The sequence below is a fragment of the Prinia subflava genome, chromosome 13, assembly GCF_021018805.1.
Source record: "Prinia subflava isolate CZ2003 ecotype Zambia chromosome 13, Cam_Psub_1.2, whole genome shotgun sequence".
Lineage (NCBI taxonomy): Eukaryota > Metazoa > Chordata > Aves > Passeriformes > Cisticolidae > Prinia > Prinia subflava.
The window spans coordinates 14221043-14238216 of record NC_086259.1 but is presented as its reverse complement, the minus strand read 5'-3'; the positions used below and the strand labels follow the sequence as shown (position 1 = coordinate 14238216).

Sequence of the window (17174 nt, the reverse complement as noted above, 5' to 3'; positions counted from 1 at the left end):
GCAGAGGCTGATGAGATCAGGGATCTTTTGAGGGAAAAGATCCAAGGGAGGCAGACAGAGAACACCACTGAAGGAATCTCTTGTGGAACAGAGCCCCAAAAAATCCCACTATGGGAAACCCTACCATTTCTAAACACACCTTGCCCCACCAATCCTGAGCAGTGAGAACTGAAGCTGAACAGCTTCCCTCAGAAAGCAAACATAAGGCAAAGGCTCAAGCTGCAAGAGACTCACAAGCTACTGCAGGGCAATGACCATATTTCCCCTGAGCACCAATGAGGCACCATCTTGCACAACATCCTGAGAAGCAGGAAAAAGCCCCCGGAGCTGCCTCAGGCCCTCCTGTAATGATAGAGGCAGTTCAGCTCTGGGCACCACATCACCACACAGCCATAGGGTGTGCAGGTGCTGAGCCTGCGATGGGAAGCTGCCCATTCTGGTTGGGTCGGTGCTTTCTTCCATTTGTGCCAGCAAGGATCATGCACCTTTACTGCTGACCTTCAGCAGGACTGGCTGTCATCCCAGACCTGGTAGAGACTGTCCTGTGGTCTGGCTCACTGAACATGCTGCTGCAAGTAAGGTGTTCAGTCCTGATAGGGCACATGGCTCTCACATGGGCCATTTCAAACCTGCACTCCTGCACTTATGGTAAAGTCAACAGCATGGGATATAAGAGTGTTTGGGAAATAATTCACCCAGAGAGAGCTCGAGGAAGGAAAAAATATGAAGGCTAATGAGATAAACAAGGAGAGGAAGACTTGCTGTGGCTGCTCCTGGTCTTGACGGTGTACCTATGGCAGTGTTATGGTGAACCCAGCACAGAGAGCAGGAGAAAAAGATACTGGGGACTGTCCCTGCAGGAACCCCAGAATAAAACAGATATCAATGTTTTTGGTACACCATACATACCCTTCTTTGTTCAGCTGCTCAGTTTTTCCCCAAAAGCACTGTATGGTGCCAGACCCCAGCGTAGTCTTGGAACTGAGTAAACAAGGGATAGTGGCCAAACCAGGCTTGAAGCCACAGGGAGATGGCAGGTCCCCCAGTATGCCCACATTGACTTTGTGGTACTGAAAAACAATCCTCCAGCCCACAGTCAGAGGGGGGGAAGGCAGATTCCTTCACTGCTCCTCCTGCCTCAGCCCAGCCATCATCCACCCCCTGTCAGGCACCAAGGGCTAGTGCCGCAAAGGAAGCGGGGACAAATGGAAACATCCAGCTTGGCACCAGTCATGTCTTTGGGGAGGGAACACTGCCAGCCCATGTGGAAGCTCCATGTGGTTTGGCCCAGCTCAGCCTGCCTCATTGCAAGGAGCTCTGACAGGCCTTTAGGAACTGCCAAGCAGTGATAAAACACAGTACAGCATCTTGATGGGGCATATGGGGTTACCCTGTCCTGTCTCACAGCCTGCCCAGCAGCCACACGCAGCGCCCTACAAAACATTTGCCCACCACATGCAGGAGGGCCAGCACAACAGAGCCTCCATTCCCAGCAGGCAGCAAGGTACGTGAGGGATGAACACCATGATGGTGTTCCACTCCCTTTGGCACATGCTGAGATGTCTGGAGGTCTGAGCTTGCCAGCTCATTACCATAGTGTACATTGCTTACACATCTTTGGGCTTCTTCTCCAAATCCTGGGGTATGGCACTCTGCAGGCTCTTTACGAGAAGGAAAATCAAGGACATTGCTTATGGTAGACTCCTGCTGTAGATACCCCCTCGGATATTAGGGAAGAGAGAAGGGAGTTAGGCAGGCACCAACAAGATCACTGCAGGAAGGTCAAAAGCAGCTCAGTATCAGAAGACAGTAAAATCAGTTTAGATAAAATCTTCTGCTTATCCCCCAGCTCCCAGACCATGCCACTAACTTTGCTTTGGGAAGGCAGAAAGCATTCTGGAGATCAAGATCAAACTCACAGGCACCGCAAGAACTCCCATGCTGTGCAGCAACTTCTGCACTGATCCTACAGGTGCAGGATGTATCCCCCTACACTCCTGGTTTCAGTTGGCCACTGGTTCATACACATGGTATATTTTACACGACCAGAATTGTTTATAGTTCTACTGAAACCAGTGAGATCAAAATCCTCCTCCCTCCCTGAGCCAGCTGCCTCTCCTCCACACAAAGCAGTGTGCAAACACTCTGTGCCACTATCATTCTGTTTTCACTGGGGCCGTGCAGCATGAAAGGCACAACCAAGAGGGCTGCTGCTGCTGTCAAGGACTGCATCCTGGAATTTTCATCCACCAAAGAGAAGCTGCAATGCCCTCGGAAAATTAATGGGCCACTATTTGGGTCTATGTAGCATTTGTGTCCCTAGAAATGACCCAGGCTCTGAAAAGGCTTGGAAGCTGTGGAGGAACACACTGCTATAGAATCATGTCCAACTATCCTGGCACCCCAAGAGCTACCAGCACAATGTAATTTCCATGCCTGAACAGAGCACTGAGCAGCCTGGAAGCTCTGGGGAGACCTTAGAACACCTTGCAGAACCTGAAGGGGCTCCAAGAGAGCTAGAGAGGGACTCTGGACAAAGGCATAAAGGGACACGAGACAAGAGGGAATAGCTTCAAACTGACAGAGGGCACGATTAGATTGGATATTAGGAAGAAATTCTTCCCTCTTTTGGCAGTGTGAGGCCCTGGCACAAGTTGTCCGGAGAAGTTGTGGTTTCCCCATCCCTGTAAGTGTTCAAGGCCAGGACGGGGGCTTGTAGCAACCTGGTCTAGTGGGTGGCATCCCTGTAGCAGGGAAGTTGGAACTGGATGATTCCTTTAAAACCCCTTCAAGCTCAAACCATTGTATGGTTCTATGATCATGTGCTACAGTCCACATTTGGGCTCCAGAGACTTCCAGCTCTGGCTGGAAGGGTTCACATACAACCAATGTTTGGCTTGGCTGCAGAATTGTCAATATGCCAAGCAAGGCTTGGTGCTTTTATGCGCCTCAATTTATGAGAAGAAACATGAGAAAACCCTTCCCAGGATCCTCCATGATGGCAAGGGGTGTTCGAGTACTGGAGCAGCCCCTGAACATCTCTGTTCAGTGAAGTAGAAAAGCACAGATTCTTGCCACTCTCCTATGGCACGTGGGGGGCACTTCTCTCTCCACTGGGGTGAAAAAAAAAAAAGTATTTCCACAGCAAGAGGGACCCTCACCTGCACAGCAAACTGCAGAAATGAGCCAGAGCAGACGTGCAGAGCACCACCAAACAAACTCAATCTTCATTGCCCTGGCAGCAGTGTTCTGGGCTGCCTTCTCCACTTTTCTGCCTCACACAGGATGCTTTTCCATGTTTTCATGTTTAGCTAAATTTCTTCCCTCCTCCCCTGAGTACTTCTGGCTGCCAAGGCAGCTCAGAGACAGCAACTAAGTGGCACCTACATCTGGTACAGCTTAACTTTTAGTGTCTATTCTTTCTGGAATTTGAGAACTTCAATACCCAATGTTTGTACAAGTGTGGAATAAATGGAGCACAGGCTCCCTGGCCTTCTGTTCTTGCCAAAGTTGTATTTTAAAATGCACTTAGAAAATCCTACTGCTTATTCATCTGCAACTTTAGAAATTAAAGAACACCAAATCCAACTGCAGATCTGGTAAATGAGTGCATTTGCACTAAATCAAACAGGTGGGAAGGTCAGGCACTCAGCACAGTCACCACACACATCTCCTCCTCCTGCTTCCCATATCCCTGAGATGATCCAGGGATCCCTTGTTCCCTCAGCCACACTTCCCAGCTCTCCATTCTGGTGCTCCCTTTCTTCAGGCAGGCGTCCACCTTGCAGGAGTTGGACTGTATTTAGGACTGAAAAGCAGGATGCTCCTCCTGATGGGTCAACTGGCTGAATTTTCCAGTGCGTAAGGATATAGCAGGAAAATGCAGGCACCCTACCCTGGCATGGTGGCCAAGACTGGACAAAATCAGCCCATCTCTTGGCCCTGTCATCAGAGCCAGCACTGCCATAATCCTTCTGTCCACTGTGGCCATGAAAGGGGTTAAAAAGCTCCAGCTCAGAGAGCAGAAAACCTCTATGCTTAACAGATGTGGACGTTTTCTGGAAGGCACACCCACTCCTTCTCCCACATACTGACTTGAAGAAAATCAGTGCAGACACATGAGCATGATGAGACTGCTGCAGGTTATAGATCCAGCTCCCTGATGGAGCAAATACTACATTTCACACCTTTCATAAACAATCTAGCACTGGCCTGAGTCCAAGCAGACTTTTTACACCTTCCTCTGTGCAGCAGATGCCTTGTCTTACCTTGTCAAAGAATTCATACAGCCTAACTGTTTCACAGACTCGGTGCCTTGTTTCATCCAGCTGGGTGCAGAACTCCTCCAGCTGGTCTTCGTAGGCCTGCAGCTTTGCCCTGTAAGAATGCACATCCACAAAGGAAAAGTCTTCCCATTGATTCATCTTCTTTAATGCTTCCTGTCCCCTTCTGCAATATTCCTGAAAACAAAAAGGAATTGCTTATGAGGATAGAGACCTAGAATCAACAGTAAGTAGTCTTCAAGGCCATTAACAGCTAAGGCTAATTAGACCAGTTTTTAGGGTTCAAATCACATGAGCAGGGGTGTCTTTATTTATAGTAGTATTCTGGAGCCTGATCTCTTATAATTTACACTCATCACACAGCAGCTTGTAAAGGCCTACACAGCAAGACCATGGCTTAATTAGGACCAAAAAAAGGCAGTGTTACAAGCACATCAAAGGAGGAACAAAAAATCCATCTTTCATCCCAGTAGTTATTTTCCCCAAGACTGGTAAATGCCATCTACTAAGTGTTGAGCTGGTGGCTTTGTCTGCAAAAGGAGAGCAGGGATACTATGTAGTGAGATGGAATGACACACACTTCGATGATGAATCCTCTGATGTGTTTGGCTGAGCACATACAAGACACACATGCTACCAGCTCAGACCCTGGAGAATATAATTTTCCAATGGGACCACACTTACACTGGCAACAAGATCAAACTCCTTGAACTGCTTTTGTGCTTGAAGCAGCATCTCCAAAGAATCATCCAGGTTGATAGTTTCCTTTAGCCGTTTTCTGCCAACATTCTCAATCCAACTGCTGACCTAGAAGAAAAAGGATAAGCCCTGCTTGTTAGTCACCCTGTGCTACTCACCAACGTACACCTTCATGTGGGAAGAGCAAGGAATTGCTCTCATAATGCTGGTCATCTCATTACTGGAAAGAATGCATGTAGACTTCTGCCCCCCTACTCCAGCATTTCAGTCTGAGCCTCCTGCTAAGAGTTTTTCCACTTCAGGTTACAGAGTAATTGAAAAGCTCTGCTATTGCTCACTAGCCTTAGGCATAAACAGGGCAAGTGGCTGCCTGGGCTCTGTTTCAGGCGAGCCATGGTCTAAAGCAAGCTCTGCAACCTGCAGACCGGTCTGAAATTTCTATTATTGTTACCCCCAACTGGGATCAAATCTCCTTGCTACCAGATTTCCTACATCACTTCCCTTTTCTGACCAGCAGGACATGAACTATGTCAATGTGAATGTATCAATGCACTCTCCCCAGCTGCAATGTTCCATGGTTCTCTGGGACTCTCAGCTACTGTTTTCTGAATGCAGCTCTCCACAAAGCTGAGCAGCAACTTTGTGTTCCTCAGTGGAGCCCAGCTACTGCTGCAGTTATCAGCCCATATCCTCAAAGAGGGGTAGAGGACTAACAAGAACAACCTAAGGGCAAAGCAGTCATAGGAGGCCAGGCAGGATAACACAACATCTCCATCATCACTAGGTTTTAAAAACAGGCTGGTAAACTTGTCTGCAATGCTCCAGGCATAGGTGCACCTGGGGGAAGGGACAGACTAAGTGCTTCCTACCGCCCACGCATCCTGTTTTCCTATGTCACCTGAATCCACATCCCAACTCAACCCCATAGTCAAGGACAAACTCCTAGTTTTGTGGACTGTGAGAAGGTTACAAGGAGCAAGCCCACTGGCAAGAAGAAGAGATGGTGGTAGGTTCTCAGTACTGCAGAGGGGCACACTGCTGCTGCCTAGAGCTCCCAGGCAGGCTTAATAGCAGGAGCAGCTGCTGCCATCATTGGTGATCTACAAAGCAAAGTAAGCCGGGAGCAGATGAGCGTTACTCAACAATAAAAAAAATAAAGCTCAGCTTAAAGTAGAAACAGGTTGCAGTGCTTGCTTTTGTGCCTTTTTTCGTTTCTGTTTGGTATTAGGAACCTGTGTGTTTAACAAGAGTCTACCAGGTTCTTGCAACACACTTCTTGTCCTGAATACATCCTGCATGGTGCCCAAGTGTCTACCTCCAAATGGGAAGTCATTAAAACTCCCGGATCCACCTTGGCCTGTGAAAACACTAGGTAGCCTACAGCCTCCTTTTCAAATCCAGTTCCCAGTGGAGAAGAGGAGCCCAAAATCCCAGAACAACGGTGAAACTGCTCCTAGTAGTGATTTTTAAGGACACATAAACTTCTCATTGTTGATGAGTTACAGCACAAGAGACCATGTGACTCCATAATCTCAGGGTTGAGTTTAGGTTTATGATCTGGAACATGGAACATCTGGCATCTGCAACACTGAAAGGACTGATCAGCTCTTGTAGGATGCTCAGACTTGAGCTGCTTTACGACTTTTTGAGGTCCTCTATCAACATGGCTACAGGTCTTTGTGAAAGCCAGTGCCTGTTTGCTTCAGTTATCCCATGGCTGTCAAGAGTTTCAAGCACTAAATGAACTGATGGGAAGTTGAAGGTCTCACAGAAGTGCAGGGGGTGGGAGGTTGAGCATGGCTCTTGTGCTAAGGACAAGAGGCTATTCCCTTCCTGGAGCTCCTATAGAGGGCTGCACCCAGAGGCAAACCAAGCGTGCCTAGTGCTGCACCCAGAGGGGAAGGAGTGTGCCTGGACTTATCAGATATCAGGGACCTGAGAACAGCACAGGAATCTAAACAACAGAGTACACGACAGGGATGGGCAGGCAGTGTGGGGCAGGGATATTCAGCAACAGAATGTCAGCAAACCCTGCAGGAGCTACAGCCCAAAGGGGACATGCAGACTTATTACCAGCTTGCTGTCACTGCTCTGCTGCTTCTCAAGGTGAAGTAGGAAGAATGCCTCATCAACAGTCTTGCTGAGAGGGGCAAAAAAGACACCCAACCTGCAAGAGTACTGCTTACCTATGAGCCACTTCACAGATGTTTATGGGGTTTGTCTGATCCACACCTAGAGAGAAGCCAGGGGACTTTCACCTGGCATCAAGAGATACCAGGGAAATTAGTGGCTTGATTCTCAGCACTGCTTAAACTCTATCTCACATTCTTATGTTCAGTTGTTCTTTTTAAGCATCAAGCATCACTTTACACCTTCACACAACAGATCAAAGGCCCAGTACCTGCTGTGGAACACACAGTCAGAGGGCAGCAGTCGCTGGAACTGACAGGTAGGCCTTACCTCCTTAAAACACTCCTCCACTTTCTCGAACTCCATCACCAGCTCCAGTTCCTGGATGAGCTTGTTTGACATCATCACCAGTCGGTGAACGCCCTCATCAACTTGATTATAGAGCACGCTGGCAGCGTCGAGTGCATCTCTGCAAGGGGACACAGGTCTGGTCAAGGGTTTTGCATTAGGTCCTTCCCCCAGCACTTCATGCAAACACAGCCTGGCTAACAACAGCACTCCAGTCATCTTCCCTGTGGGACCATCTCCATATGGAGAACAGGAGAGAGTATTGCTGCTCTGGCACATTACCATGATTCCCCACTCTGACCCCAATGAGATAACCTGGCACGAAGGACAAGAGCATCTGCTCCCAGCCGGGCTACTTGGAAGATTTACCGTATTGCTCACACTTTCAGCTTTTCATAAACTTAGATTGTTGCATCAATGGATTTTCACAAAACTCAGGGTCAAGCAGTTCCAGCATCTAAACCCACCATTTGAATTTAATTAGGTAAATAAGCCACCACTGGTAAGCAAATCTCTCCTGAATGACAACAACAATATTAAATGCCTAATGCCCCACTTACTATCAGGATTTCCACCAGGCAAACAAAAATGCAAAGTGTACAACAACTCAGTGCCAGAAATCTGGAGAATCAGATTTTACAGTGTTGTGCTGACAAGATTCATAGACTGAGCTCCCTATCTTTTACAGGTAGCCATGCTGACCAAAGCCCAGCAGGCATCTCCCTGCCAACCTGCCACAGCACACAGGCAAGCATGGAAGGGGCCAGCATAGAGTCCAGTGCCTTCAGATGCTGCAACCACGGTCTTGGTAAGATGATGAGTATTAGCAAGCTCCTTTTAGATGTGTGCAACAACCCAGCACAGGCTTGGGTGAATTACAGATGGAATACAGGAGACAGAAGAGCATTCAAGCTTATTCTTCTTGTATTTCTTTCACTTCTAGATTTCCCTTCCTACAATTGTAAGCTCAAGAGACAGCTACAAGAAAACACTACAGTCTCCTTCAGCTGTGGTCTACACTGGCATATTCAGCTGCCTGGTCATCTCCTGTACTCACCCTAAACCAATTTTCATTTCATTGTCTTACAACCTTCTGACTTAATAGAGCATGGCTTTTTTATCATATTATTATAGTTATCTAAAGCACTTGCAAAATAGGTAGCTAATACTGCTAATGGAATATAATTCAAAACAAATCAGTATACATGTTTATTTCTTTCAGGGTTTACAGGCAATCTTGAACCTACGAAATACAACTGAATATGAGTGTTTAGTAGCAGCCATCCTGGAGTTTTAATTGACACGAGGTAATGCCATAGGTCTGGACAACTAGCTCTGCATAGCAGAAATCCACATTATTTTTCCATTCAGAATTCCATCCAGTATGCAACAGCCAACTTCTTAAACCTCAGGCTCTTAGATACTTTTGTTTTTCCTCTTTGAAATGCCATTAGACTGAATGAATTTCTCCACAGTGCAGCCAAAAATACCCAAATAGTTTCTGGACTAAGATCAGTGCTACTGCGGTGCAGAGCAGACAGGTTCTGTACAGAGAATCTGAAGGCTTCAATGGAAAGATCCGAGCTGTAGCGCTGCTCTGGCATTTCCCAAAACCACCATAAACAAACTGTGATGATACGAGCCTTCTGTTTTGTAATCCTTTCCTATGGACAGATCCAGATCCAACCCAGGAAACTCACAGCAGCAGAGTCATAACCATTGTCCAAGCTGAGCCCTGGAAAGTATTTACAGAGCAGGTTGTGGAGGTCAGTTCCCGTCAACAGCAGTGACACAGCTGGGACAGCTAATGAGAAAAGGTTCAGACGATGGCTGCTAGTTAAATCTGTCAACACCATTAATGCTGTTTGGTTTTGTGCAGCAGAGCATATCTGTCAAGTCCCATTTTCTGAGAAAGTCTGCAGCATACTGATGGCCAGCCAGGCAGACACCTTTTGGCCTTACTTCCACAGGGCTGAATTCCCTGCTGCTATGAATGCTCTCATCCACTCAGGAAAACACATGGATACAGCACTCTTCCTCCCACTGGCACAGACAATCAAGCACCTATAACTTTAGGCATTCCATGCTGCTATATGCAAACATTTTCAATTACCCCCTCATGAGGCAAAATATTTTTCAAACCTTTCCCTGAGCTTCCATGGAAATCACTTTGGTGTTGATGCTACTTCTTTGATGACACTCATCAGCAAGCCAGATTGACCTGCTAGACCTTGTAATAGGAGTTCTTATGTCCACCCAAGCCAGTGACAAAGCAAACATCCATGGCTTCAGCACTTAACGTGGTATTGTCAGATGGCAACCTGAGACAAGGGTTCCAGCTCCAGCACTGCCTGACCTAGCACAGAGTATGATCTGATTAGGGAACAGGAGCCAGGGAGTCCCACTCTGCCCCTTTCCACATCTGAAACAGGAAAACAACCCCTCGTTGTTCTAAGTGTCTGAGCAGTTTTCCTTGACAGGACTCAGAAGCAACTAGGCTGCAAAACCTAACAAATACTACAGATTCTAGCAGAGCAGATATCATATTCCCAAAGTCACAAAACATAGGCGTCCCTGAAGGCAACACTGCAATTATGTGGGGGAAAAAATCACCCTCAAGGTAGACAGATAGGAAGTGATTATTAAAAAAAGCTATTGAAACCCACATTTCAAGTTCTTTTTAACCAGAAATAGGCATACCACAAGGTCACTGTGTAAAGAGGCTAATTCACTGTGTCACTGTGGAAAAGACCAGTCTCTTGGAGCCCACTTGAGACCAGTGCTGGCCTTATGACCAGCAAACCTCTCCAGGGAAAGTCAGGTTCAAAACTGCAGCAATAAAGTACTCCTGCTGGCCCACCAACCAAAGTCTGAGAAACCCATTTCAGGAGAAGGGGTTTGAGTGAATTTCTTGGTGCCCATCTAAAGGACTGAGAAAAACCCACCCCAAACACTTCTGGCCCTATGCATTCCTTCCACAGAAGGAGTTACCCTGCCTCTGAAGATCTCAGTCCAATCAAGCCTTTCTGTGCTTTTGCAGAAGGTGGAAGGGAGCTCCATTTAGACGTGAGCCCTTTGCCCCATTGGATGTAATTGTGAAATAACATATCTCAGTAAATAACGTGGCAGCTACAGATGTACAGAATCTACACATCTATGCACATCAATCATCTTCCCTGTATCTCAGCTGATTCGATGGTACTCAAAGTGACATCCTGTTACTGAAGACACACAGAGAAAACCTTTGCTTTACTGATCCACAAGCATCTCAAACTTACCTGAAGTCAGTCTAGGATGCGTTTGGGAGTTTATGCTACAAGCAGGGACTAGACAGAGAATTCAGTTCAGAAGAAGGCTGGAAATTAACTCTTATCAGTAAGTTGGGCTGTGTGAGGTTACATAAGCCAAAATCCCTTACTCTTGTCATTTAAGTGATTTTTTTCCTCTGTGAATGCTTGCAGCAAGCTATTGATGCCCGTATCAGCCACACTCTAAGGCTGCTCCTTCTCATGGTCCTACCAATGGTTTCCTGAGCAACTGCAAACAAGACACACAGAAAAAAATGTTTCCAAACAGCTCCTCTGGGCTCAGAGTCCCCAAACAACTTCAGGTGTGGCCTTACACCATTCCTGCTCCTCTGTGAGTTCCTCCAGCATCCCAGCACCTCAGCTCTTTGTTTCAAGGACCAGCCACACTGTTTTCACATGTTCTGCCTCACTTGGCAAGCATTCATTAAAACCTCAACATCTAGTTGTTGGTCTTCTGTTGCATCTCCAAGGTAACTCCATTCATATGTTGTCAGCCCCCTGACAGTTCACTTTTACCAGCCAGACAGGCTCTCTAACATCCATCTTTTACTCTCTTACACAGAGGAAAATATAAGCCTTTCCATGCTGCAGTATAAAGTAGGTAGGCAAACTGAGCCAAACAAAGACATTGCTCACAATCCATGGGAAAGTTTGTTTTTTTGATTCACTTGGGCACTTCAGTGTGCAGAGAGGATCCACTGGGCATTGGGCCTGTTCTCCCAAACCTCTGTACATCTGTTTATCTATTTACATGTCCCCCCAGACATTTGCTGATCTAGATCTTAAAAACGTCCTAAATGATTTCCAGTACACTTGTAAACTCCACAATATCCTGAAAAGGGGAGTTTTATGGGGAAAATGATATTTCACACAAATATCTATTTCTTTTCAGCTTCGGACTCAGAAGTTTTTAATTCCCGTCCTTCACTACCTTCAACGTAGCTTAGAGTAAACAAACCAAATATTGAAAATTTGGTTGAAGAAAAAAGTGACTTCAAGCCTGGCACACAAAGGAAACACCTGGTTGTTAAGGACTTTAAAGATATTTTAATAGTGGCCTGTGCAACTCTGAGCACGAAAGGCAGAGTTGTTTGAAGTCAGTGGAAAGTCTCGTCTCAGCTCAGATTTGTGTGGATGCTTTGCAATTTCCCTGCACATGGGAGTGTGGTAATAAGAGTCTTTCACTACATTCTTCCATGGTCAAATCATCAAAAGCAATTTTGCAATAGTGGAGAGTCAATATAATTTATAGCAAAAAGGAGTAGCTTGATGTCAAGTTTATGTTTCCCCAAATCCTGTTTTCATTGGGCAATTATCATTTCAGTGGAAAAGGTTCCAAACGTCTTCAGTTTTCTGGAGAAGTGCCAAACCGTTGTATAATGGTAGGGTAATTTTAAACCTATGATTTAGAAAGACCGTTTCTGTCTGAATCCATTTTTCAAAAAAAAGCCAGCCTTGGAGAGTTACACTTTAATTCTCAAAGCAAAATACCTGTTTTGTTTTCAAAAAATAGATGGCCTAGCATCCAGCAGAGTCACAAAAGCAGGTGCTGCCCGAGCCATGCCTGCCAATGTCAGCGAGATGCAAAAAGGGAAGGGAGCAGCAGAACCATCACTATTCTGCACCTTCCTGTCTGCCCCCTCAAGAACTGCTTTGACGAACAGCAAGAACAGCACATCTAACAAAAGGGCTGAAATCAAGAGTTCATCCTCTGACCAGCCTTGGTCAATTTTAAAATGGCAAAAAATCATGGATGGAAGGAAATACTACATTTTGGTAATGTATTTGATGGGGTTTGGGCAAGTATAGGGCAGCTAACTTGTCCCGGGAAAATCAGATATCCTTTATCTGATTTGTCCTGTAATATAGAAGAAATGCAGTCAGATGTTACATTAGCCTCATCTAGTCTTCCACTCTTGGTGCTGAACTTCCCTTGTAGATGTCCCTACAGGTTTTAGCAGAAAATGAACAGGATCTGGAAACTAGGAGGTCTAAAGAATGTATTAGTCCAAGGACATCACCCAGATCATGTCTGCCGATACCCTGGCTACAAATCACTTAAAACATCGTGAGCAATGTTTCTGGAAGAAATCTTTCCAGGTCTGCAGGGCCAGTCCTGTGTGCCTGAGGGATGTTCTGCAGGATGAGAAATGTCATTCTTGGTCATTACTGCATTTTCGTAGCAACCTACATAAGTGTCATATTTATAATGAACCCATAAAAGGAAGTCAGCCTCAAATGCATAGTCCTGCTCTTTGAGCTGAGAGCTTCACATGTAGCTGAGGTTAAAATTCAAACTAGCCATGGTGAAGCTAAAGCAGATATGGCTAAATAAACTCATTATTCTCTGCAGCACACAAATAGCCATGGTGGTTTCAATTTCCTGACACAATTGTCTGAGGAACTGGGTACTTTTTTTTTAGAACCCTGAAGTGTCCTTACAAAGGCAGAGGCCAAACACCAAATCTGTGGTTGCCTGTGGGTGTCTGTTCCCATTGAGGATGAGACCAGTGGATCAGCTGAGATCACAGATCTGGCTGTATCCCTCCTTACACTACGTTACCTGACCTGGGAGCAAACCATCCAATAACACACTGGAGACCACAACTGCCAAGAGAATTCTCTTCTGGAGCACAGTTAGTTTAAGTGTGTTTTTAGCAGAAATACACTCAGAAATCACTTTAAAAGCCAAGGGATCAATGAAAACAATAAACAAGTGTCCAAGCACAGTCCCAAGATATGACCTTTGTTTCTTTCTCCTGCCTGACTTGCATTTAGTTACAATAAAACTGTGTCCAAACTCTGTTTGATTTTAAATCCCAGTAAGATCTCTAAAACTGACCAGAAAAAAAAAAACCAAACAAACAACATTACAAGAAATCCCAAAACAACAAATAGCCTGCTTATGGGGAAAGTTCTCTGTGCAGTGGAGCCTTGGATAGGATTTGGAAACAACATTCTAGGAACACTGAGCCTCAACATGTGGTTTTCTACCAGCTGTAAAAAATTTCTACCTCCAAACTTTGTCTAATGTACATTAACCTGCTTATGTTTATACTTTATATCCTGGTCAAATGTACCAGTCTAAGAGCTGTGTTCCTGAAGCTGGGACCACCAGGCTTTCAAGATGCCCTGCTCAAATACATATGCACTGTCATTTAAAGCCACATCCCTATTTCATTGATATGTCCTTTTGCCCAATTCCAGCACTATGATCCATAAAATAGCAGGGGCTGTGCTATTAACCAGCCCAGCAACAGAAGCATCTATCCCAACACAGTTATATAAAAAATGGTGCTTGTGGGATAGCCTGGGCTGAAGCAGGAATGTCAGGCAGTTCAGCTAACATCCTATACTGGAAAGTCTTTGAAATTTTTTCCGTAATATTTTTAAACAGATAAAACACAGCGTGTCATTAATTACCTAATGCCCTGTTGGCATGACAAGCATTGCAAACAAAAACAAGCAAAACTGGAGTCTTTTGAGTAAATTCTCACTGAATCTAAGAAGATTTAGGACATAAGACAGCAGAAAATAAAAAACAGAAAGGGAGCTGAGGGGAATCATCTCATAAAAAGCTCAAGAGGACAATGAAAACTTACCTAGACAGAACTCTGCAATCTTTTAGCTCTCTGCAAATGCCACAACTGACGTCTCACAGCACTTCACGCACTCAGAACGACAACAGCCCCAGCTCCACTCTCCTTTATGTGTGGAGCAGTGAGATTTGTTTAATGTGAGTGTAAGTGCTTTTTACCAGGCTAAAACCACCAAGCAAACAGAGGGAACAGGTTAGACTGTAACCAAAATGAATACCAAGTAGCACAGTATGTGTTTGGGTAGAAATGTCGCCCTGTGCTCCTCCCTCCACCTGACACAAACAAATAAGGCCAGGCAAGAGCACTGCCACCCATGCTCGGCCAAAGGCTTAGTGCTCATCAGCACCTTCTGTGTCACCAGCAACAGCGCAGAAGCGTCTCACGGCGGCCTTTGAGGCCAGAATTTAAGCACATTTTTTCATACCTTCAGAGGTATACTGAGTACACATCTTGTCTCAAGATGGAGGTTTTATGATTAGGTCCACAGCAGGAACATGAAAGGATCCTACAATGAAAGGACCCTACAATGAAAGGTGCCTCTCGCAGATCACATTAGGAGGGCACACTGTGGCAAGTGGTAGCATGAGAGGCTCCCAAAGCTCCCAGACAGGCATGAAGATGAGCAGGCCCTAGTTCAACTGCCATCAGTGAGAGCAACACAAGCATTAGCATCTTCTGAAGCATGTACAAATACACAGAGTCACAGCAGACACACATCTCTAAAGCAGAAAGGGGATGGCAGAAGACAATAATCCTTCCTGCCTCCACGAAGGATTCACCAGTGCAAGCTGCCTGGCTATGATCACCAGCCTATGGCAGCAGCTGTCAGTTTGACAGTGCACACACTGTACCTTACAAACCAAGAAGTCCAGCCATCTCAGTCTGCCCAGACTGGGACTTATACACCAGACACCTATCTCCACCCTAACCTTGCTCCCAACTTGTTCCACATTTTGGATGATCAGCTCTCTGACTCTACCCAAGCTTCAGACAGTGCTGTGCAGTCCCTTGGCAGGGGGCAAAGAGCCTATACATTATCCAGGTTTACTGCCACCACAGGGAGCTTCTACCTTGCAGAAAGGCACATGCAGGCTTTGTAACATCCCAGGAGTTGCTACAAGCAAGAGCCTTGCTGAAGAGCCACAAACATGAGGTCTGCAGCCCCACACAGCTTCACCTCACTGCATTGTTAACTGCTTCAAGTAGACCCGGAGTCTCAGCAGTGTGTGTGTAAGCCAGAACATGAACTATGGAGGGATTTAGCTGTAAGATCACCCTCTCTGTCACTGTAATTAAATCAGGTCCAGCACCAGGAACCTGGCAGCTGCTGCTCAGGAAGTTTGTTCAGTACTGTCCATTACCTCTGCTCAGCTCAGGTCCCCACCCAGGGCTTCCAACTAGATCACCAAGCCACACTAAAAATAGCCAGCTCACAAAACCAGCTCTTGGCTCTAGCCACTCCACCCTCAAAATACAGAGACTAACTATACTGCCTTCTGCAAACAAAGGAGAATTCACTCCTCCATCTATTTATAAGCTGCTTATTCACAGCTTGCAAGCACAGATTCTTTTCAGATGAGGAGCTTGCGGGAAGAGATTAAGCTTTTTCTGGTTCCATGTTGCACAGAGCCAAGCACTCAACATGATCATTCTTCACCGTCTGAGGTTTTTCTACTGTCAGCTCTCACCTCTAGCCTTGGGACTATCTTGCCCATCACCATGCAGAGCATGACACAATCCCACTCCTGTGCCACAGTGAGAACACGGGTTTGTGATACAGCCAGGCAGGTGTATTCTGGTTAAACTACTGTAAACCATCTATACATCCACATAAAATGGTTATACCTTCTTTAATCTACTTGTGACTCATAGCACATCTGCAGGACGAAAGCTATTCACTGGGCTCTTGCCTAGGCACACGATTCCAGCTCTTGGCTATGCTGGAAGAGTAGCACTAATGAGAACAACAGTGAAAAACATCTGGCTAAAGACCAGGTTAAAAGGATCCTGGCCTTGCTTCCCAGCCCCACATCACAGTCTCACTTCAGCAAGAGTTCCCGCTGCTGTTGCCTGGTTTCTGGCAACTTCTCTGACATTTCCATCATAAACTGTTAATTTTTGACATCCATTACAGAAGCAGCATTACATTCCACCTTCCACAGCTGGCTCAGTGAGTTGCCTGCAAGCTCCAGGTTAGTTGATCACTACACTAGACAGCCAGAAGCCAAAGCTACACCTGCTAACTCTATGTACCTTATTAAAAAGGCTGTGGTTATCAAAAAATTCCTGTTCGAAAGTCCAAAAAGCAGTACTAACAGCATTGAAGTGATGGAGGTCTCTGTGCCATTTGGCCACACTTACCAAGAGGAACTTCAGGTAAGCTAACAGCTCTGCATTTCAATCCCCACAAAGACTGGGACAGCAAAACCTTGAAGGGTCCAGCTAACAGACCTGGAGAAGCACTGAGCCTTCAGCGCAGTGGATGGTGTGAAGGCAAATGTGCTGGCTTTAAATCCACCAACAGTGAGCAAGTGGCAACACCACCTCCAGCAGCCCCCCTGCACCTCTGGGTGGCCAGCCCTATCATTACAGCACTTACAGAGACACACAAAGATACTGGCTCATCAGTGCCACACCCACAGCAACTCCAGGCCAAATTCAGCCTGGTCTTGCTGGAGGTGGGAGATCTCAGAGGGACCAGCTGAGCACACCACAGCCCCTAAGCCAACTCCCTGCAATGAGCTGCCTGCAGGATGTGTATTCTGGGAACTGAGCTCCTCCTTGCTAAGCTGGGAGAAGGCAGAGTT

The 17174-nt window shown here is 46.1% G+C and overlaps 1 protein-coding gene across 4 annotated transcripts in view; it reads right to left on the bottom strand.

Annotated features, from left to right (window-relative positions):
- The window catches only part of PLEKHG4 (pleckstrin homology and RhoGEF domain containing G4), an 85034-nt gene that overhangs the window by 21378 nt on the left and 46482 nt on the right, over positions 1–17174 (bottom strand). For all 4 annotated transcript variants that reach the window (XM_063410599.1, XM_063410600.1, XM_063410601.1 and 1 more), the window contains exons 11-13: positions 7443–7581; positions 4968–5090; positions 4269–4460 (exon numbers count right to left, since the gene is read on the bottom strand). In XM_063410599.1, coding sequence (XP_063266669.1) covers positions 4269–4460; positions 4968–5090; positions 7443–7581 — 454 coding nt within the window. The remainder of the gene's footprint in view (positions 1–4268; positions 4461–4967; positions 5091–7442; positions 7582–17174) is intronic.